The following is a 14,152-nucleotide window of genomic DNA, read 5'->3' as shown; positions in this document are numbered from 1 at the left end:
GCCAGCATTTTGGACTTGCATTTGGATTTTGGATTCACACTGGGACAAGAGTCACAAAGAAGGTGGTCCTAAAAGGTAACAGACAAAATTTACCTTCTTAACTGGATTGGACAGAAAAGCAATATTTACCATTTCTTCCCGGGTCCTCATTCTCATCATTTTTGAATGCAACTGAACTCTATAATCATCATAATATTTTCGGGCACGAACAGTCTGCTGCCGATTTTCTTTTATCTTTGATTGGGTCAACTTCTGCCTGTGAATGCGGTCCTTGAAGTCTTGCTAAGAAAGGGAAGGGGAAAAAGAGGTAAGGACATGAGGAAGACAGACTCCAGTGTTCTCATCTGTCCCACTCCCCAACACGATGTCTTCAGGCAGTAAGCCGCGTATGGAGGGCCAGTAGCCTGCTAGCTGGGCATAGAGTGTGAAAGCCTGTCCGTCCCCAGAAATCCTTTAGTCTTTAGTAGGTTCATCACCTTAGTCAGAAGAGCTGCCCCACAGTCCCATGGTTAGGACTCCACGCTCCCACTGCAGGGGGTGCGGGTTCAATCCCTGGTCAGGGAACTAAGATCCCATATGCTGCGCAGCCAAAACAAACAAACAAACAAAAAAACACACAGAAGAGCTGCCCCAATAAGCCCCCAAGGCTGCAGAGAGCAGCAACAATCCTCATGGACTGAGAGTCTCATCTCCCCATTTCACCAGGGAGTCATCTAAGCCATACCCAGATGCCTGCTTAAAAGAAGTAGAAAACTGGCACCCTCAAAGATGTTCAAGCAGAGCTCGAGTTAACAGAAGTATCTATATCAAAACTAAGGAACTTAGGTGATATCTTAGCAAAGTAGTGAGGGTGAAATGAAGTCATGTACACAAAGCCTTCAACTAGGTGTCCAGACACTTGTTTTCTTTTCCCCGCACCAGAGTCTCACATGCAGTTCCTGATGGCTTCCCCTTCTTTCTCTGAAACTGCTTAGAATTATAGTTCTCATTGCTTATCTCTATACTCAAGTTTCTTCCTCTGGCTTATTGTCTTTGATCTCTGTCCTCCCCCTTCATGATACTCAGAGGATAATGTTGTACTGTGTACGATTCTCAGTCCAAATTATAATGGAGGCATAGACAACCTCAGCTTTCTATTTGGGACCTGAGAAAGAAAGGAGAGGACAAAAAACACTAAGTTATAACCACCTGGTACCTCGAAGAGGCTTGGAGGTAGAGACAAACCTGGATTAAAATCTCAACCTTGCCCTTGCTGATTATGGTGGGACCCAGGGCAAGTTAACATCTCAAAGCTTCAGGTTTTCCATTTCATAGAAAACGTTTCTATTATGTTACTATAAAGACTAAATGAAACTGTGTATATAAAGTATCTAGCACCTTACCCTCTCATCAATTTTGGTTAAAGACCTAAATGCTTCCACAGGTAAGTGTAAGAGGTTTGAGTCAGTGGGGATATTGCCCAGCTGGTACAAATAAAAGTAATTAATATAACTTACCAGTCTCTTGTTATGTTCATATTCTTTCTTGATAAGCACAGTAAGGAGATCGTGCCTTCTCAAGGCTTCTTCTATCTTTAAGTGGGATACAAGGAAACGAGGTTAATAATTCTATTCACTAGATTATCAAGGATAAGCTCTGCCCCTTTTTGGTTTATACTCCTATGCTTAATTGACAGTTATCTTACTTCATCCTGGAGTTTCTTCTTTGATCGATTTTCTCTATATGCATCTTTTTTGAGCTGTTCAACCTGTGCAATTTGCTGTTTCCACATTTTGCTTAGTGTTTGACCAGAAACATAGAGAAATGGAAACTGCTCCAGCATCAGGGGCAGGAGACTGTGCTCATTCACTTTCACTGCAAGGTGAAAAAAAAAAGATGCTCTTAATCTGAGAAACTCACTGACAGCTTTTAAGAAGAAATCTCATCCCACCTTCCTGCGAGATCAAAGCTTATCTAAGTGATGTGGTTCTGAGCTTGAAAAGAACAATTCTAAAAGTGTGTTATTACTTTTGCACTCCTTCTCTGATTGGGATAGCCAATTACTAGTAAGGATGAAAATAACGTCAACATTTCTGACTGATGACATGCTGGTTTTGTGAAGTCCATCCTAACTGCTCAGCTGATTCAGTGCCTGGGGTGGACGCTGTGTGTGTGGTCAAACTGCCTCCCAGGAGGGCTGAGGAGTGTTAGTCTCTGTCTGATGGGATGTAGTTAGAAGGCCAGTGGTCTTTGAAACTGTACCCTGGCACCAACTGTCAATGTAACAGGAGCTGGACAGGCCCTCTGCTTGCTTTGGAGCACCCCTTTGGTTCTACCAACTTCCCAGAAACAAAAGACAACCAGCATGAGTGAGCAGAGTGAAGCTAAAGCTGGAACAGCTGGTCATAGCCATCACATTCCTTTGGTGCCAATATATTGGTATATATTTAAGAGTTTTAGAGAGGGCTTCCCTGCTGGCACAGTGGTTGAGAGTCCGCCTGCTGATGCAGGGGACACGGGTTCGTGCCCCGGTCCGGGAGGATCCCACACGCTGCGAAGCGGCTGGGCCCGTGAGTCATGGCCACTGAGCCTGCACGTCCGGAGCCTGTGCTCCACAACGGGAGAGGCCACAGCAGTGAGAGGCCCGCGTACCGCAAAAAAAAAAAAAAAAAAAAAAAAGTGTTCTAGAGAAATGCCTCATTAAGAGTTTTATCTTTCTTTACAGAAATCTAGCATATGGCAGTGAGAGAAGAGGGAACTTTCTCCAGCTGACTGGTAGATGCTGGTTCTCAGTGCTGTGTCCTTGGCATGTAGCACACACTTTCAAAGGATGCCAGTTTTCCATAAAGTACAATTTTGTGGTTCTTACTTGGAACTGCTTTATTTGGCTTTGGCAAGCCACCTCTTGGACCTGGAGTTGTGGTTTTTCTAGAGTAAATCTTCCAGGGCTGACTATGTTTTGGAGTTCCTTTATGAACAGTTTCTCTGTATATTTTTTCCTTAGGAGCAGATATAAAACAGAATAGAAATGAGAAGTCTAATAACTTTCATACATCATCTTAAATATTACATAGGGACAAAAACAGCTAACATAATCCCCAGCCAAACCACCTTACTTCAAATTTCTACAGTCTGGGGATTTCCCTGGTGGCACAGTGGTTAAGAATCTGCCTGCCAACGCAGGGGACATGGGTTCGAGCCCCGGTCCGGGAAGATCCCACATGCCGCAGAGCAACTAAGCCCATGCGCCACAACTACTAAGCCTGTGCTGTAGAGCTGTGAGCCACAACTACTGAGCCCGTGTGCCACAACTACTGAAGCCCATGCACCTACAGCCTGTGCTCCACAACAAGAGAAGTCCCACACCACAATGAAGACCCAACACAGCCAAAAATAAATAAATTAATTAAAAAAAATTTCTACAGTCTGGTTATTTACCTACTCTAAGTTAAATGCCTCTTTAGTTTCTGGCATCCTTTGGAATTTGAAAAAGCACTAAATCTTTTTCAAGTTTCATAGTTGCCATAGCCCCACACCCTAAATACAACTACTAATGATGTTCTGATGTACTTGCTTCTTTTGACAACCTTTTAAACGTAGATTAAAAAAGTTCTTAGACGATGTTTAGTTTTAACCACACTGTATGCTATATTCTGTTTCGTTTATGAACATTTTAGCATAAGCATTTTCTCCATGCTTTCATTTAGCTTCTGTAACTATTCTTTTGAAAGGCAACGAAACTTATGCTTTGGGTGTCTTCCAACCAGGCATGGAGCAACTGGGATTTCCTGTCTTCTTTTACTCTCCCTCTTCAACTTGTCAGCCTAGACTATCTTTTAAAGCCTTGGTGAACTGATAAGCAATAGAAGCCCTTAAAAACTGATGGAAGTTTTAGGCAGGAAGGAAAAATACTAGTTTTGGGTACCATGTCTTGCCACATTTTAGCAACTTGCCTACCTATGAATAAAAGAAAATCCCACATCATGAAATGAAATTCTGCTTTTTTCTAAGGGGCTAATAATGATTAAGGCCCTGTTGATTTTTTTCCTTTTAAGAAGATCATCTCTGTACTTTCCACTGATCTGATCAAATGGCATTTATTACAGTAGAGACTTTTACCCACTGTTTCCTCCTTGTCATTTATTCCTAGAGGTCCAATATTCTCTTGAACTTTATTTCTTCTTAGTTCCTTTTCAAATGCTTCAGTTATTGCCTACAGGGGAAAAGGCCATATGATATTATAGTTATTAAAAACATACAAATGAAAATGAAGGAAAAAAATCAATCTAATATTCTGCCATTCCATTCACTTTTTAAAGTTCCTTTCAGGCTATATATATTATTAAATATACATTATTTAACAGATATGTAATTGGGACATAAAACACAACTTTACATATTTTTTGTGTTCTCACAGTTCCTGTAACTATTTTGATACACACTTGAGTGGAAGTTACATGTTTGAGTTGAAGTTACATGTTATTTTAAGACATCTAAATTAGTTTGTTTTCACCATTATAAAACATACTGTAGCAAACAACTTAAGTGTTCTAAATTTATGCTACATTTCAAAATCCCTATTCCACAGTAGAAAGTCTTCCTTAGTAATCATACATCCTCCTGTTGAACCCTAACAGGAGGGGTCTCATTCCTGTTTGGGCATTTTCATCCTATCTGTAATTCAAATAGCCGGTCACATTTAATCCACCTCAAATTCTCTTCATTTCTAAAGCTCTCTCTGAAAATGCCTGTCTACACGGATATACTTTCTTAACCCACCAGAGTACTGACTAAGCTGTATCTAATAAGGTTAGTTTTTTTAGAGTTTCATGAGTACAAGTTTTATGTTCCCTAATGGGGGACGTAAAAGCTATGTCACATAATTTTGTCATCCACTCAGCTCAAGAATATTAAATGCATTTTAAGCCTTTAGTCAACAGCATGTTCACTGTAGCATCTGGCTAAGGGTAAAAGGTAATGCCTGCTGCCCAATGGCGGTCAAGTGATGGGATATACCTTTGCTTGAAATCGGCGGATATCTGTTACTTTTGGCTTTCGCTGCCTTTTTCTCTCCATATGGAACTGTTTGTTTTTGTTAATTGGAGATGGAGAAAGTGAATGAGATCTGGAGGGTGGCTTTCTATGCATGGCAAGTCCTACAACACAAGAGAGACATGTACCATCAATTTCTGACAGTCAGAAATGTTAAGTGGGCACCAAACAGTTGACTGTTACCAAATCCAAAGAGACTATGGATGTGCTAAATGTACTCTCTCCTATAACTAATTTCTGTTTGTTTATATGTTTAATCACACCAAGCAAACGGACTAATGCACATAATGTGTACTCAAAATGTCTCAAAGAAGTACTAAGGTTCTATATTCAATTTTGGGTTGAAAATGGTGCAACATGTGGAATGCCTGCTGCACACTCATGGTGGTGGAGGAGAAAAAGCCATCTGAGCTGTATGTCTGCTATCCTTTTACCTATCTAGGTCCTGAGGAGGGGGCTGTAAGTACATATACACATCCTTATAAAGCAGAATACTTATACGCAAAGGTTACTGTAGCTTAGCAGTTTTAAGCAGTCCTGTTCTTCCCTACGTAGCCATCTAGCCCTCCTAGTTCCATACTGCCTAAGAGATCTAATGAATTACTTCCCTCCACAAACCTTTTTATGTTCCACCGTTTATAAATATGCTCAGGAATCTGCTAATTGTGAGGAGGGGGACTCCATGCCTTTTTGGAAAAGCAAATAATTCAATATAGCTCTAAGGTCAAGGAAATTTATTTGATACCCTTCTAAATAAATTTTCCCAGAAAATTAAAATGTCTGTGAGCTTTTTTCTCTTCACTCTCTTTTAATTCAAATCTTTCAAATTAATTTAAAACTTAAAGATGTTAAGTTAACCTGACTTGCACAATCTATTTTAAATGATGTTTTAATAACACTTTTATTATGTCCACAATGTATTCTTCTTTAGAAACTGAAGAGCCAATAAAAATAACGTTTTAACTTATGTTTAACTTATGTTAAAATGTGTTTTTAAGATGGGATACAATGTACATGTCAGGAAAACATGTAGGCTACTGGATGATGGTTCCTAGAGATTACCTGAGTCAAATTTAAGGGAAGACAGATGAAATAATCAAGAGAACGAAAAAGTACTCTTGGAGTAAACAAAACAAAACAAAACAAAACTGAAAAGTTAAGGAAATTTTGGATGAGAAATGGATTGCTTCTAGAGAAACAAGGGATGACCAAAGTCGATAGAAGTGAATGGAAAACATGCAAAGTTTTAGTTGGTGGAAGACAGGATAATTATTTGAACAAGCAGTAGGAAACATCTGCAAGGATGTGGCAAACCAGAAACTGTCATGCATTGCTGATATGAGTACAAACTGGTGCAATCACTTTGGAAGGGAATTTGGCAATGGTGGAAAAGTGTAAACTCCTCAGTCTAGCAATTCTAGTAGATATAGATCCTAGAGAAACTTCTGCACATATTTACAGGTTGTTCATTGCAGAACTGTTTGCAGTTATGAAATCTGAAAACAATCTATATGTCCTGCAATGGTGGGGGGGACATATATATAAATAAAAATACATACTCATACAAATGGGGTACACTGTATGAACTCAGTTATGCAGTAGTTAAAATGAAGAACTGGAAGTATCAACATAGATTTTTTAAAACAATGTTAATAGAAAAAAAGTTGCAGAATAATATATATCTGTGTATTAAAAAAACATAAAACAATAGTATATTTAGACAAGTAACAATGCTATTAAAGTATAAAGACAGGGATGAGACGGTCCAGTTCAAGATGGCAAAATAGAGGCTCCTGAACTCACCTCCTCCCACAGACACTGAAACCTACACTAAATATGGAATAATTCCCTCTGAAAGGAATCCAGACACTAGCTGAGTGACATGAGAAAAAACCCACATCAAAAAGGGTTGTGGCACAGCTTAATCTACTAGGAGCCATTAAGAATGAAGAAAATGGTTTGGACAAACACAAAGATTTGAGAGCCAACCAAGAGCTAGGGATGGGCTGAATGATAAGAGTCATCTCCTATGCAAGACTACTCCTTCGAGACTGGGAGAGTGGCTGTTTTATCTAATGCACAGAAACCAACACAGTCAGGAAAACAAAGAAACAGAAGAATATGTTCCAAACAAAAGAACAAGATAAAACTCAACAAACAGATTTTGATGAAATGGATAAAGGATTTACTTGATAAAGAGTTCAAAATAATGGGCATAAAGATGCTCACTGAGGTCAGGAGAACAATGAGAATTTCAACAAAGTGAGAATTTTAACGAAGAGAAAATATAAGAAAGTACCAAACATAAAAAAATATTTTTAAAAAATAAAAAAATATTTTAAGTACCAAACAAATCACAGAGCTAAAGAATACAATAATGGAGGTTGAGAGTCCGCCTGCCAATGCAGGGGACACAGGTTCGAGACCTGGTCCCAGAGGATCCCACATGCCATGGAACAGCTAGGCCTGTGCACCACAGCTGCTGGGCCTGCGCTCTGCAGTGGGAGAAGCCACCGCAGTGAGAAGCCCACGCACCGCAATGAAGCACAGCCCTTGCTCACCACAACTAGAGAAAACCTGCGCGCAGCAACAAAGACCCAACGCAGCCAAAAATAAGTAAATAAATTAAAAAACCAAAAATGAATACAATAATGGAGTTCAACAGCAGACTAGGTGAAGCGAGAGAAAGCATCAGCCAACTTAGGGCAATGGAATTCATCCAAACAGAAGAGCAAAAAGAAAAAACAATGAGAAAAAGTGAAGAAGACTTAAAGGACTCCATCAAGTGGACCAATATTCACATTATAGGGATCCCAGAAGGAGAAGGGAGAAAGTGGCAGAAAGCTTATACAAAGAAATAATGGCTGAAAACTCCCCTAATCTGGGGAAAGAAACAAGACATTCAGATCCAAGAAGCCCAGAAACTTTAAAATAAGATAAATCCAAAGAGACCCACACTGAGACATATTATAATTAAACTTGTCAAATTTAATTTGAGAGACTCTTAAAAGCAGTAAAAGAAAAGCAACTTGTTACGTACAAGGAAACACCTATAAGACTATCAGATTTTTCATCAGAAACTTTGCAGGCCAGAAGAGAACAGCTAAATATATTCAATCTGCTGAAAGAAAAACTGCAACCGAAAATACTCTACCCAGCAAAGCTGTCCTTCAGAATTGAAGGAGAGATAAAGAGCTTTCCAGACAAGCAAAAGCTGAATGAATAAGGAGTTCATCAACATTAGTACAGCCTTACAAAAAATTTTAAAGGGACTTTTTTTTTTTTGGCTGCACTGCACCGTGCGGCTTGTGGGCTCTCAGTTCCCCAAGCAGGGATTGAACCCAGGCCATGGCAGTGAAAGTCTGGAATCCTAAACACTAGGCCACTCTGTTAAAGGGACTTTTTCAAGTTGCAATAAAAGGGTGCTAATTAGTAACAAGAAAACATATAGAAATGTATAAATCTCATTGGTAAAGATAAGTAATTATTTAAATTCGGAATACTCTAATGTTATGATGGTGGTAAGTCATATACCAAATCTGGTATGAAGACTGACAAACAAAAATAGTAAAAATAACTATAACTAAAATAATTTGTTAATGGATACACAAGGAAAAAGAATGTAAAATGTGGCATCAAAAACATAAAATGAAGGGAAAGTAAAAATGTAGAACTTTAATATGTGTTTCAACTTATCATCTTAAAATATGCTGTTATAAATATGTTTTATATAAGCCTTATGGTAACCACAAAGCAGAAACTTAGATACACAAAACAAAGAGAAAAATCTAAGCTACTATTAGGGAAAATCCTCAAGTCACAAAGGAAGACAGCAAGAAAAGAAGAAAGGAACAAAGGAATTACAAAGCAGCCAGAAAACAATTAACAAAATGACATTTAGACCATATCAATCAGTAAATAATTACTTGAAATGTAAATGGACTAAATTCTCCAATCAAAACACACTGAGTAGCTGAATGGATTAAAAATTTAAAAAGACCCAACTATGTTGCCTACAAGAGACTCCATCTTTAAGAACACACACGGACTAACAGTGAAGGGGTGGGAAAAGATATTCCATACAAATGGAAACCTACAGAAAGCTGGTGTAGTAGCTATACTTCTAACAGACAAAATAGACTTTAAGACAAAAACTATAATGAGAGACAAATAAGATCATTATACAATAATAAAAGGGTCAATTCATAAAGAGAATATAATTTTATGTAAGTTTTTTGCACCTAACATAGGAGTATCTAAATATATAAAGCAAATATTAACAGACCCAAAGGGAGAAATAATAATACAGAAATAGTAGGGGACTTAGATTCCCCACTTTCAGCAGTGGATAGATCACCCAGACAGATCAATATGGAAATACTGGACTTAAATTACATATTAGTCCAGATAACTTAACAGACATTTACAGAAAACTCTTATGCCAAAGCAGGAGAATAACCATTCTTCTCCAACGCACATGAAACATTCTCTGGGATAGATCATATGTTAGGCCACAAAACAAGTCTTTGAAAATTCTAAATGACTGAAATCGCATCAAGCATCTTTTCTGACCATGATAGTATGAAACTAGAAATCAATTACAAGAAGAAAATGGGAAATTCACAAATACATGGAGATTAAGCAATATCATACTAGCCAACCAGTGGGTCAAAGAAATCAAAAGAGAAATTTTTAAAATCTTAAGAAAAATGAAAATGGAAATACAATATACCAAAACTTATGGGATGCAGCAAAAACAGTTGTAAGAGGAAGTTCATAACAATAAATGCCTACATTAAAAAACAAAGATATGACACCTAAAGTCAAGCACCAAAATAAACAGGTGGAACTATATCAAAGTAAAATTCTGCACCACAAAAGAAACGATCAAAGAAATGAAAAAAACCACCTACAGAATGGAAAAAAAAATTGCAAATCAGATCTCTGGTAAGGGGTTACTATATAAAATATAAAGAATGCTTACAACTCAACAGCAAAAAACCAAATAATTCAATTTAAAAATGGATAAAAGACCTGAAGAGACATTTTTCCAAAGAAGATATACAAATGGCCAACAGGTACATGACAAGGTGCTCAACAGCACTAATCATTAGGGAAATGTAAATTAAAACTACAATGAGATGTCATCTCACGCCTGTTAGAATGGCTATCATCAAAAAGAAGTAACAAGTGTTGGCAAGGATGTGGAGTAAAGGAAACCACTGTGCACTGCTGGTGGGATTATAAATTGGTACAGCCATTATGGAAAACAGTATGGAAGGTCCTCAAATAATTGAAAATAGAATTACCATATGATCCATCAATTTAATCTCTGGGAATATATACAAGGGAAACAAAAACACTATGTTGAAGAGGTATCTGTTTCCCCATGTTCAAAGCAGCATTATTTACAATAACCTAGACATGGAACAATAGTAAATGTCCACTGACAGATGAATGGATAAAGATGATGTGGTATATACATACAATGAAATGTTATTCAGTCATAAGAAGGAAGGAAATTCCACCATTTGTGACAACATGGATGGACCTTGATTCCATTTTGCTAAGTAAAATAAGTCAGACAGAAAGACAAATACTGTATGAAATCACCTGTATGTGTAACTGAAAGAAAAAAAAAAAAAGAAACCAAACTCACTTAAATGTGGAAATCTTAAATTAAAAAAAAAAAGCCAAACTCATATAAAAAGAGAGCAGATTTGTGGTTACTAGAGGCATGGGGTAAAGGGTGGGGGAACTGGTCAAAAGGTACAAACTTCCAGTTGTAAAATAAGTACTAGGGATGTAATGCACAGCATGATGACTATAGTTAACCCTGCTGTGATGGTGTATTTGAAAGTTAAGAGAGTAGATACTAAGAGTTCTCATCACAAGTGAAATATTTTTTTTTTTGTATCTACATGAGATAACGGATGTTCTCCCACAGGAGTGAAAGTTCTGAACCCCATGACAGGCTCCCGAGCCTGGGGGTTTGGCAACAGGAGGAGGAGCTCTCAGAGAATCTGGCTTTGAAGGCCAGTGGGGTTTGATCACAGGAATCCCACAGGACTGGGGAAAACAGAAACTCCACCCTTGGAGGGTGCACACAAGGTCTTGCGTGCACCAGGACCCAAGAAAAAAAGCAGTGATCTCATAAGAGACTGGGCCAGACCTATCTGCTAGTATTGGAGGGTCTCCTGTGGAGGCAGGGGGTGGCTGTGGTTCACTTCAGGGACAAAGACACAGGTGGCGGTACTTCTGGGAAGTACTCATTGGCATGACCCCTCCTGGAGGCTGCCATTTTCTTACCAGGACCTGGCCCTACCCAACAGCCTGTGAGCTGGCTGTGTGCTGGGATGTCTCAGGCCAAATGGCCCACAGGGCAGGAACACAGCCCCACCCACCAGCAGGCAGGCTGCTTAGAGTCTTTCTGAGCACACAGCTGCCCAGTTAACACACCCCTTGATACAGCCCAGCCCACCAGAGGGACAAGACACAGCTCTACCCACCAGTGGGCAGGAACCAGTCCCTCCCACCAGGAAGCCTGCACAAGCCTCTTAGACAGCCTCATCCACCAGGGGGCAGACAGCAAAAGCAAGAAAAGCCTCTACCCTGCAGCCTGCAGAATGGAAACCTCAATCACAGAAAAGTTAAACAAAATGAGACAGCAGAAGAATATGTCCCAGATGAAGGAACAAGATAAAACCCAAGAACAATTATGTGAAGTGGAGATAGGCAATCTATGCAAAAAAGAATTCAGAGTAATGATAGTAAAGATGATCTAAGATCTCAGAAAAAGAATAGAAACACAGATCGAGAAGATACAAAAAATGTTTAACAAAGACCTAGAACAGGGGCTTCCCTGGTGGCGCAGTGGTTGAGAGTCCGCCTGCCGATGCAGGGGACACGGGTTCGTGCCCTGGTCCGGGAGGATCCCACATGCCGTGGAGCGGCTGGGCCCATGAGCTGTGGCCGCTGAGCCTGCGCGAGCCTGTACTCCGCAACGGGAGAGGCCACAGCAGTGAGCGGCCCGCGTACCGCAAAACAAAACAAAACAAAAAGCAAACAAACAAACAAAAAAGACCTAGAACTAAAGAACAGAGATAAATACAATACAATAACTGAAATGAAAAACACACTAGAAAGAATCAATTGCAGAATAACGAATAACTGAGCTGGAGGACAGAATGGTGGAAATCACTGCCAAGGAACAGAATAAAGAAAAAAGAATGAAAAGAGATGAGGACAGTCTAAGAGACATCTGGGGCATTAAATGCACCAACATTCACATTATACGAGTCCCAGAAGGAGAAGAGAGAGGGAAAGGACCTGAGAAAATACTGTAACAGATAACAGATGAAAACTTCCCTAACACAGGAAAGGAAACAGTCACCCAAGTCCAGGAAGCGCAGAGAGTCCCAGGCAGGATAAACCCAAGGAGGAACACGATGAGACACACAGTAATCAAACTGACAAAAATTAAAGACAAAGAAAAAATACTAAAAGCAACAAGTAACATACAAGGGAACTCCCATAAGGTTATCAGCTGATCTCTCAGCAGAATCTCTGCAGGCCATAAGGGAGTGGCATGATATATTTAAAGTGATGGGGAAAAAGTCAAGATGGTGGTGTGGGAAGACATGGAATTAGCATCTCCCCACAACTAGGGTGCCTGCCGGCTGCTGGTGAGAGACTCTGACCCCCAAGGAGACGGGAGGAACCCCAGAGTGAACCAGTAGGATGTATGGGAACCGAGGGGGGAGGAGAACTGGAGGCCAAGATTGGCACCCCTGAGGCTGGGGAGATCAGGAGAGGCAGGTGGGAGGGACTCTCTGGGAAGAGCGAGAGAGGAGCAGAGGGTGATCGCCTGGCCCACTCGGGCCGGGGAGCTTGCTGAGCTGCCAAGCCAGTTCTCCCTGCTCCAAAGCCCCATCCAGGCTGCATAGGTCCTGGAGGCATAGGAGGGAGGCTGGGGAGATCAGGAGTGGCAGGCGGGAGGGGCTCTCCAGGAGGAGTGGGAAAGGAGCGGAGCGCGATTGCCCTGCCAACTGGGACCCAGGGAGCCTGCTAAGCTCCCAGGCTGGCCCCCTGCGATCCAAAGCCCCCTCCTCCAGGCCATGTGGGTCCTTGGGGACATAGGAAGGAGGCCGGGGAAATCAGGAGAGGCAGGTTGGAGGGGGCCTCCAGGAGGAGCAGGAGAGGAGCAGAGGGCAATTGCCCTGCCCACTAGGGAAGAGGGAGCCTGTTGAGCTCCCAGGCCAGTCCCCTGCCCTCCAAGGCCCCCCCTTACCCCACCTCCAGCCACATTGGTCCTGGGGGCATAGGAGGGAGGCCCAGGAGATCAGGAGAGGAAGGTGGGAGGGGCCCTCCCAGGCCCCAGACCAGAGGAGCAGAAGAAGAGAGGAGGGCATTTGCCCTGCCCACTTGAGCCCAGAAAGCCTGCTGGGCTCCCAGGTGAGGTCCCCTGCCCTCTGAGACCAGGGGTGGGAGGCACACCTGGGCCCCTTCTGTTCCTAGACCCTAAGCCCCACCCCCCACAGCCCCCAGGGCCTTTTCCATGCCTGTGGGTCCTGAGCATTGGCCCTGCCCACCGCACAAATCTCCCTTGCTTAGGCCTCCCTCTCCACAGCCAAGGGCTCCCCCACCCCGCCCTTTTTATTTTTCTTTCCCTCCTCTTTTTTATGATTGTGGTACTGATGTACTTTCTGGTTGTTGATTCATCTACATTTTTATTTTTACACTCTTTTTAACGTATCTGTTAGTTTCCTAGTCTAATTTTATTTTTTTACATTGTTATTGTTCTATTTTTTACTTTTGCTGCCCCACGCGGCTTGCAGGATCTTGATTTGTGAGCTCTGCAGTTGGAGCTCCAAGTCCGAACCACTGGACTAACAGAGAACCTCAGACCCCAGGTAATATTTATTGGAAGTGAGGTCTCACAGAGTTCCTCACCTCATCAGCACCAAGACCCAGCTCTGCCCAACAGCCTACAAACTCCAATGTTGGAAGCCTCATGCCAAACAACCAGTAAAACAGGAACACAATCCCACTCATTAAAAAACAAAAAAAGAAACAGCAAAAAAATGTCACAGATGAAGGAACAAGGTAAAAACCTACAAAG

General features: G+C 41.1%; 1 protein-coding gene across 5 annotated transcripts in view; it reads right to left on the bottom strand.

Moving 5' to 3' along the window:
- The window catches only part of CEP95 (centrosomal protein 95), a 59,457-nt gene that overhangs the window by 3,698 nt on the left and 41,607 nt on the right, over positions 1–14,152 (bottom strand). For all 5 annotated transcript variants that reach the window (XM_079903658.1, XM_079903659.1, XM_079903660.1 and 2 more), the window contains 6 exons: positions 4,996–5,135; positions 4,103–4,192; positions 2,849–2,978; positions 1,685–1,854; positions 1,497–1,571; positions 130–282 (listed from right to left, as the gene is read on the bottom strand). In XM_079903658.1, the coding sequence (XP_079759784.1) occupies positions 130–282; positions 1,497–1,571; positions 1,685–1,854; positions 2,849–2,978; positions 4,103–4,192; positions 4,996–5,135 (758 nt within the window). The remainder of the gene's footprint in view (positions 1–129; positions 283–1,496; positions 1,572–1,684; positions 1,855–2,848; positions 2,979–4,102; positions 4,193–4,995; positions 5,136–14,152) is intronic.

This window comes from Stenella coeruleoalba (genome assembly GCF_951394435.1).
Source record: "Stenella coeruleoalba genome assembly, chromosome: 19".
Taxonomy (NCBI): Eukaryota; Metazoa; Chordata; class Mammalia; order Artiodactyla; family Delphinidae; genus Stenella; species Stenella coeruleoalba.
Note: the sequence above shows the minus strand (reverse complement) of the source record. Positions and strands in the feature narration are given on the sequence as shown.